At 40.1% G+C, this 8,930-nt stretch overlaps 1 protein-coding gene across 2 annotated transcripts; it reads right to left on the bottom strand.

Annotated features, from left to right (window-relative positions):
* Positions 1-813: 813 nt before the first annotated feature.
* On the bottom strand, positions 814-6,053 carry LOC119322599. Of its 2 annotated transcripts, XM_037596085.1 has the most exons (3): positions 4,166-6,053; positions 1,967-2,198; positions 814-1,338 (listed from the first exon to the last, which is right to left on the bottom strand). In XM_037596085.1, the coding sequence occupies exons 1-3, from the start codon at positions 5,993-5,995 to the stop codon at positions 1,016-1,018; spliced, it is 2,385 nt and encodes a 794-aa protein (XP_037451982.1). In that variant the 5' UTR covers positions 5,996-6,053; the 3' UTR covers positions 814-1,015. The 2 variants fall into 2 exon arrangements, with proteins under 2 accessions (XP_037451982.1, XP_037451983.1); XM_037596086.1 differs by lacking the exons at positions 814-1,338; positions 1,967-2,198 and adding an exon at positions 2,235-3,034.
* Positions 6,054-8,930: the final 2,877 nt, after the last annotated feature.

Here is an 8,930-nt window from a genome sequence, read left to right as displayed (position 1 = left end):
AAATTAGACCTCTTACTAATCTTTTGTGAGAAAATGTTCCTTTTCTTTTTTATGATGATTGTAGAAAACCCTTTAAAAAATAAATGATTTAATCTCTGCACACATAGTTCAACCTCTTGATCGGAATTTGCCTTTGAAATTATGTGTAATGCTATTGATTATGTTGTTGGTGTTGTTCTTAGCAAATAGTTGATAAGAAACTGAAGTTATTCATTATGCTAGTGAAATTTGGACAACCTTAAAAAAAATATGCTACTACTGAAAGAAAAAAACTTTTATCTTTGCTTGTGATAAATTCAGATAGTATATTGTTTATTTTAAAGTTACAATTCATACTAATCATGTTGCTATTAAGTATCTTGTGGAGAAGAGAAATGTTAAGCATAGGTGTATGTTGATGGGCTGGAGGCATTTTGGAAAATTCAAAATGAAATACAAACAAAAGTAGACTTAGGAATATTTCAAAGAATTTAAAACTTTCTTTTTTGCGAAAGTCAAAGAGTTAAAAACTGACAGTAGCATATTGTTATGAAAGATTGTTTTTGTTTTTTTTTTTTTGATTTCAAGAAGCTGATGGTGGCATATTTGGATTAACCCTATTACTCAAGGAGGGCTTAACGTGTGTCTATACCTTTTGTTTGCTTGGGCCAATATTTCCCAAACCGATTCCTGCAAGCCTGACACAGTTAGTAAATGCTACTCCCAGTATTTCTTTACAGAGAGAGTAGCATTTACTAACGGCGCGCTCTTATATTTTTTTACGGAGGAAGTATTTGGTTATGAGGCATTTTGGTCGAAAAACATACTGCAATACACAACCAAAAGACCTTACAACAGTGTTGAACGCAACCACCTGACATATATGTTCATAACCAAGTCCACAGCAATAACTCAGACACACACACATACACACACACACACACACACACACACACACACACACAAGTGCATGCAGAACTCAGTACCACGCAAGCCCACATCAGCTAAAGCAAGGATAGTTGCTCAATATAAACAATTACACCTTCCAGAAAGGGACCGCACCACCAAAACCGGCACCGGTTCTAGCTCTGGTATTCCTCTGGGACCAAGGAGACTTCTCTCTGGCTCTGGGCTTCTTAGGGGATGAAGAAGAAGACGCCTCTGATACAATCTTTGAAAACTCGTCATCATTTTCATGATCGAAGTATATGAAGTCGGATTCGAGCATTCCACCTAAATCAGACCCCCACTTATGGTGTACCGGAAAGCCATACTGAGCGTTGTTGCCCGTGAAATAGACATTCCCACAAGATGGATGTGCAATCTTACATGAAGTACGGTCGCAAATGATGCAGCGAACTGTTCATAAAATCAAAATATGAGATGCTCATAAACATGGGACATGCATAAATAAATACATACGTACATACATGTCAAAAATAAAAATCAAATTGTAATCCCTCTTCAACTGTGTTGAAGTGATAATAGTTAATTCAGGAGTTAAGACCAAACAACCAGAAATCCAGAATGGTGCCTCCTTTTAACTATGACCAACCAGAAGAGTAACATTTTTCAAAATGTAATTATGTGTAGAGAATTGCAAATTTACAAGTAACTATTTCTCGTCTTAGTATGTTTCAGTCTGAAATAAAATAAGTAACTTTGCGCTGATGAACATATTATGCGCATATTCCCCGATGATATGCTTTTCATATTGAAGTACAGTATTCTACACCATATGGTGATGCATAATTTTTTTCCCTGTGATTTCTGCAGAAAGCTCAGAGTTCAATACCTGTGGCACATCCTTATCCTAGTACTCCATACTACATAAAGTAAGAGACTAATCAAAGTATGTAAAACAAGTAAAACCAACTTCTTTTATGTTCAAATGTTAGGGTTCTTAGATATGCCCTTGTACATTCTCTCTTTGTCAAAGTTGTGTAAAGTAAAAGAAGTTTAATGGCTGATGCTGATGAGGGCTTACTAGAATACGCATTGATGGAATCTTTCACAGGGCAGCAGAAAGGCACATTTGTTGACTGCTCAACTTTACTATCAACTATGCTCCAGAATTCGGCAAAGAAGAGTGCCCACGATCTGGTAGAATCATTTGGGACATCCGTGCTCGCCAGAAAGTTTACATGGTAGCAAGTTGGGTAGAAGCCATATCTGGCTGTCGTCACTCCACAAACAATACCAAGCCTGTAGAAGTGTCCCTAAAGCAAGCAATGAGGTGGAAAGTTAACCAGGCTTGTAACGACAACCGACGACGGCAATTAATTTACAGGTCAAAAGTATCTACCTATTACTCCCTCCGTCCCAAAATAAGTGTCTCAACTTCAATACAAAATTGTACTAAAGTTGAGACACTTATTTTGAGACGTAGGAAGTATATTATATTTAAAATATATATAATAGATAACAAAGCTACGACGTTCATCCACATGGGCTAAAATTATTTAAGCCATTAGATACTAATAATAACGGTCTAGATTAAAAGTTCTGTGCATAATATATAAGAGCATATATTATCCCGTCACATTTAAACATGTATAAGGAACGAAGAGACAGATAAGGAACGAACACACATGTAATCAGCAAAACGTATAGGAGACGGATACCTCCAAGGCTACAGCTGATCATGTCACGTATTTGCACATGCATACTAACGAAAAAAGGAATCAGAAAAAAAAAACAGAAAACGAGGTAATCTATAACTAGTCTAGAATCTGCAACGGACACAGGTATAAATGGATAAAAGAAAACTACACATGCGCTTTCATATAATTGTTAAATTTCTGAATAATACATCAGTTAGTTTTATATGTTTCATTGGATATAGAATACAACTCTTTTGTAAGTAGCTAACTTTCGAAATTAATGACAATAAAAAATTGAAAATGAAAATGAGTGTTGTCGGGAAGAAAAAACAAGCAGGCCTATCACATGGAAGAAGCAAAGTGATTGTTTTCTCCATAGCCAGCAGTAAGAATTTTTGGAATTAAATGAGAGCAGACTTATCGCAAAGAAGCAAAGTGATGGCATAGCACATCTGCAAGTATTGTGAAAAACATGCATAAGTCGTCTTAATCATGCCATAACATATAGGTTTGACGCAAAAAAGATATTTGTATGAAAATTAGCTATTGCATGACGTGGGATAAAAATTAAGAGGAAGACAGCAGTCTGATTTTCATTCAATATCATGCTATCTGTGATGAGCACTAGAGAAGAGAACCGAGTAGAGAGATGCACAAACTGATGGTCACGCAGGTTTCACGCCAACTTGAAGTAACGGGAAAGTGTATGCAAGTACAATAATCCAATAAGCACAAGGCATGCCTGATAATAGGTGGCATGCCTGATAATAGGTAAGGAGGAACCGACAGGTCAATGCCAGCTAACATGCTATGTGTGCTAACGAGCATATTGTACAAATGTTGTGGAATGGTTTTATCGTTGGAATGGAACAGATTTGAAGCAACAAGTCATGTCAGTGTGCTAAAGTTTATATGCGATGCAAAACAAGAAGGGTATATCAGAATGAACAAAAGTTAAACCGATAGTAGCAAGACCAATGTGTTGGCAACTTTTGATGACTATGCACCGAAGATTGCATTGTCTTAAATAAGCAATCAACATATATTATTAGAGCAAATATGGGCATGCAAGAAACCATCTAGAGAACAGAGGCGTGAAATTGGACAAAAACTACTTTACAACAACGATGTGTCTGATAAAGAAAGAGAGATTTAGTAGGAGACATCAATAGATATAACAATTTACTTCTTAATTAATTTTTCTTCAAGATTATTGATTAAAATAAAACCAAGGCTGAAAAATGTAAAAGAAAACAAGATATTATTACGAAAGTCCGATTTTGTATGGCAGGCCATTGATCATACGCCAATGCCCTTACCAAAGATTTCATACATCTAACAAATTATGTATTTTATAAATACGATCATGTACAATCAAATTAAATAAACATTCACATATACTAAAGCAAATTACCTCACGAAGAAGTAAACTAAAATTCATATTTGCATGATCAATTTCATCTACGAGCTTTTCCATAATTCTAATGTCTATCTAATAACATTTCAAATATATCATATACAAAATAATAATAAGTGATAAATCAAGCCACGCAAGTGCACGGGACACCATGCTACTTTAATACCTTATCGTGGCCGTAGTCAAGTAGCAACTTCTGCAACTTTGTGCGAACATAATCCTGCTCAGACTTGAAGGTCTCCCTCCTAGCGGACAGTGTCTTCAAGGCAGATTGGCCCAAATCAGGAGTCATACTTTGCACTGCTGCTGCTGCTGCAACGCATGCTGTCGCGTTGGTCGCCATCTTCTTTAGCTGCACCAATGTATCATCAGAGAGAACATGGCGCAGACCTCTGTCGGATATAAGGGAGCGCAAGCGAACAAGTTTAGCTGGGGTCAGTGAATTGAGGAAATCCCCAAAGGCAGCAGGCTGTGGGTGTTTGGCAACCAGTGCCGCAGAAGCCAAGTTAAGGAATATCTTCTCTGAGCCCTGCAACATGTATGAGAGGTTGAAGCGATGTTGGCAAAGCAGTACCACTGCTTCTTGCTCCGAGATTGAGTAGGTGTAGCAGACAAAGGCGACAAAGCCGTCGAGCGAACGAGATTCAACACGGGTCATGGAGCGAGCATCAAGAATGTCAGCTGCTCCAATTTGATTGGAGACATCATCCGAGAGCGGGAAGACAGCGTCGTACCAGATGGAGTTGAGTATGATGTTTGACACAGGGTCCAAGGGGCCATAGCAGTGTCCAGCTGTGAGGACGGCGCGGAGGAGGTGGCTGTCCCGTAACGCATGACTGGGAAGCATGCCCAGCGCATCGATGTAGAAGCCATGCACGGTGTCGAGAAAAGACATCTTCAACAGTGGGAGGAAATCAGGGTTCTCCCGCCAGAAGCAGACTCTACTGTTCACACTGGAGGATATGTCTGTGGCTAATTCCGTTGAGATATGAACACCGTCGTCTTGAGTGCAGTCATCATTGCTCGGACAAGTTGAGGTGATTGTGGCTGTCGGAACATGGTCTTTAGATACTGTGGTTGTGACGAAAACGTCTTTTCTGATCTTGGTGATTGTGGTGACGTTCCCACTGTTGTCCCGATAAATGCCAGGAATTGGGGCAGGGATTGGCTGCGGCGGCCACGAACAGCGCAGCAGGTCACATATCTTGTAGATGCAGTCGGCGGTAAGCTGTTCCCCCCCGCGCAAATCATCCAGAACAGGGTCGAGGAGGTGACGAGGGTACCTCCACGTCATGAGCCGCACGAGGCCATCGATATTGGAGCAGTTCGCGGCCTGCTGTAAAGCGGTCTTGGTCCTGGCAGCATCCGGCTGCAGCAGTGGAACCACCTCCGAGCCCCAGCGGCCCACCTCGATGAGGTGGACGGCGAGGGGGAGGTGGTGGCCGGCCATGTCGAGGCATTTCTCGGCCTGATCCTCTGTGAGGTTGCGGAAGTAGCACAGCAAGAAGTCGATGAGGCCAGTGCGGGAGTCGCGAGCGCCGACGACGAAGGTGGTCTTCTTGCTGATTTTCTCTAGCGCATCATCTGGCTTTAGGGGCCGGACGTAGGACGGTCTCTTGGCGAAAGCGTTGATGGTGGTGAGGACGATGTTGGTGACGGGGTCGGCGAGGCCCACGGCGAGGCCGCTGATGGAGATGCAGTCGGCGAGGTACGGGATGTCGGCGATGGGGAGGCGGCGGGCCGCCTCGAGGTAGAACTCGGCGAGGTCGTGGTAGTACGCCGGGGCGTGGGCGTCCGTGGGCCTGGGACGCCACTCGCCGCCCGCGGAGGTCCAGATGGAGTAGCCCTCGTTCTTCGTGGTGGAGGTTGAGAGGCCCCAGTTGGTGGAGGTCGAGGCGGCCAAGAGGCTCTGGTTCCTCTGCATATTCCAGAAGGACCAGCCGCCACGGAAACGGTCGCCGGCGCCAGCGCCGGCCGGATCCGCCGTCACGAACATGACGTGGGGACGCTCTAGGGTTTCGATTTCGATTTGGGGACACGACTATCGGCCGACATTTGCCTCCCCAGTTTGGGGTAGATATCTGGTTTTTTTTTCTTTAGGGGTTGGAGGAAATATCCCGCTACCGTCTTTTTGGTGATATAAAATATCCAAAACAATAAACTACGCATCAAGGACGTTTCCTCGCGACTGACAATATTTGAGAAAGAAATTTGAGGAAGAAATTGATCTGCTTTCGTAATGGTTGCTTTCGAAAGCAGATCAATTTCTTCCTCAAATTTTGGAACAGAACATAGTATTATTTTGTGCGAGGTAGGATTTTCTCATTTTTCAGTTGGTCTTCAACGATTTTCATATGTATGTGCTACAGGGAGCAGGAATTATGGGTCAAGTGAAATGAAATTGAGATGCTTTGATATGAATTTGCATAGGTGGTATTCGATTTCTAAATGCAGAAACAAAGGCATCTAACCGCAATGCTCTGCTTCAGGAGCAGGACCTAAGATTTTTTTGTTGTTTGCACACATCGGGAACACCTGGTTGACTGAGACCATCTACGGTTAAGTAAAAACAGTTTTTTTTTACTTCATGCAATTTGCGATAAAAATGTACACGCGTCAAGATGCATAGTTCACTTATGCAAAAACCGTGCTTTTTCTTCAACTCGTTAGCCCGAGCCAAAAGAAGGATCATTTGAAGCAGTGGCGAATCTAGCACAAAGCTGAAGGGTAGGCTCATAACATCAAGTTTGCAAGTCCAATTAGCAAATGCATTGCAATTTACATGTTAAACACCTCAGTATAATTATCAAATAGTATGTTTAGCTGAAATAAGATTTCTGGAGGGTAGGCTTAAGCCTATTGAAGCCTCCCTAGTGGAATCGCCACTGATTTGAAGGGATAATGCAGATTATAAATGCGATCTTAAAGCAATCTTGCTCTGTCTTGGTGAAATCTCCTGTTATGTTTCTAAGCAAATACGCGGGTGTACTCGATGCGCGCTTCCGATGGATCGGCGCCTTCGCCTGTTATAGTTTGTTCACCAGATGATATGCCAAATACATCATTCATGTTTTTGTCAATAAATTCAAGAAAACGTTGAGCCTCCAGGTTGATTATGCTTGAATCTACATCAAATCTGTCCATTAGGTACGCTTGATGTCAAGCACTCCATCAAAACCAGTTTCCCTAACAAGCTGGTGTTTACTTGTTATTTTCCGAAAAGGCACATGTGGCCTCTGAATGCTGTTGTGATTTAAGACGTACAATGCTTATTTGTAAACTGATGGTTAGTTTGGGTTGCAATCAAATATCCATTGCACCAAATACTCTTTACAGGGCCGGTGTTATTTACTTGTTTTTTTGTTTACTTGATTTTAGAGACTAAATGTAATCTTGGTGAAATAATATTCCATGATATATATTTTTGTCTGGTCAAACATTACTTTTGTAATGCCTTGATGTATCGTCCTAAAACAAGTATCCTAATACAAAATTTATATGATCAATAACTTTCTGTGTGGGTGTAATTTTTTTCTAATAATTCCTCCTTCTCCAACCGCACTTTATCTCCCATGTGATTTGGCTATTCCCACCTTGGCTGACATGTCTCAAATTTTCATTAGGCAAGGCTACTAACGTAAAGGAGCAAACTGGAAATTCCACCTGCATATTTTAGGTAATTATGTCATCCTTTTTAAACCCTTCGTGCGCATATGGTTGGCATGAACTTGTCCCTGCAGCTCATGATAAGAGTAAGACCTTCAATTCGCCAGAATGAGTTCTTATTTTGATTATCTATAAAGTCTTGTTTTGTTTATCTTTCACTTTAGTCTAAGAAAATAAATCTGGAAGCTATTTGCAGTTTAAAGCTTAAGAAGTTGCAGAATGAGTTTGTTCCCTTTTCACTATATATATAGGACGCCCATATGGGACACCTAGGTGCCTGGGCATCTTGCCTAGAAACTGTTGGATGACATTAAGATGTGTGCACGTGTAATTAGTATTAGCATTAATTGATAATTAGTATTAGGAAAAAATTATTGCTAATTATTGCTTGATATGAGCACTGAATACCAACCCAAATTAAGCCCATGCATGTCTCATACCTCACATAGCCGGGTATTTTTTGCGTATCATGGAGGTCGTATTTGTTTTGTGTGCTCAACTTTTTTTTCACCGAGTATCTAATACCTCGGATAAATCACTGGGTATATATATACATAACCCAAAATATCTTAGATATGTTTTTGTAGTTTATACATAGCCATATTTTACTTTAGATACATACACCAATTGGTTATGTAAAATATTTCCAAGCATTTTCGCACAGCCGAGTATACAAGTATGCAAGTATGCAGACACCTTGGGTATTTCCACTTGAAGTATATTATTGGATGTATAATATTTTCCTACATTTTTTCACATAGCTGGGTATATACATCGATCAGGTATGTACAATCATTTCCTACCCTTTTTCATATAGGTGGTTATATACGTCGACTGGGTATTACAATATTTTCGTCAATAGGTATTGTATAACTGTAGATAGTTCGGAAACAAAAATAAATGCAATTAGTCCAAAAAATATTGTGTATATACATACCCGCGTACATACATTCTTTCGTTAGTAAGTTATGATACCCATTTTAGAGAATTAGGAAACAAAAAATGTAATAGTTCAAAAAATAAATTATTGAATATATACGTACATGCGTATGTCTATAATTTCATTGGTAGGTTTTAGATACCCGTATTAGATAGTTAGAAACAAAAATACGCGTATTATATACCTGCAACAATTCAAACAAAATCAACATTAATACGTTTTATTATATGGCAAGTCTTGCATGCCTAATACTTAGAGCCAAAAAATAAAACGTAAGTATGGAAAGTCTTGCATGAAGAATAGTTAGAAAACAAATTAAATATGT

This window comes from Triticum dicoccoides, chromosome 6B, assembly GCF_002162155.2.
Source record: "Triticum dicoccoides isolate Atlit2015 ecotype Zavitan chromosome 6B, WEW_v2.0, whole genome shotgun sequence".
NCBI lineage: Eukaryota > Viridiplantae > Streptophyta > Magnoliopsida > Poales > Poaceae > Triticum > Triticum dicoccoides.
Note: the sequence above shows the minus strand (reverse complement) of the source record. Positions and strands in the feature narration are given on the sequence as shown.

Coding starts and splice junctions, on each gene's coding strand:
- LOC119322599 (XM_037596085.1), bottom strand. CDS start 5,995: ATGTTCGTGACGGCGGATCCGGCCGGCGCTGGCGCCGGCGACCGTTTC. Junction 2,199..4,165: donor TTGACTACGGCCACGATAAG/GTATTAAAGTAG, acceptor TGCTTGCTTTAG/GGACACTTCTACAGGCTTGG. Junction 1,339..1,966: donor TTCCATCAATGCGTATTCTA/GTAAGCCCTCAT, acceptor TTTTATGAACAG/TTCGCTGCATCATTTGCGAC.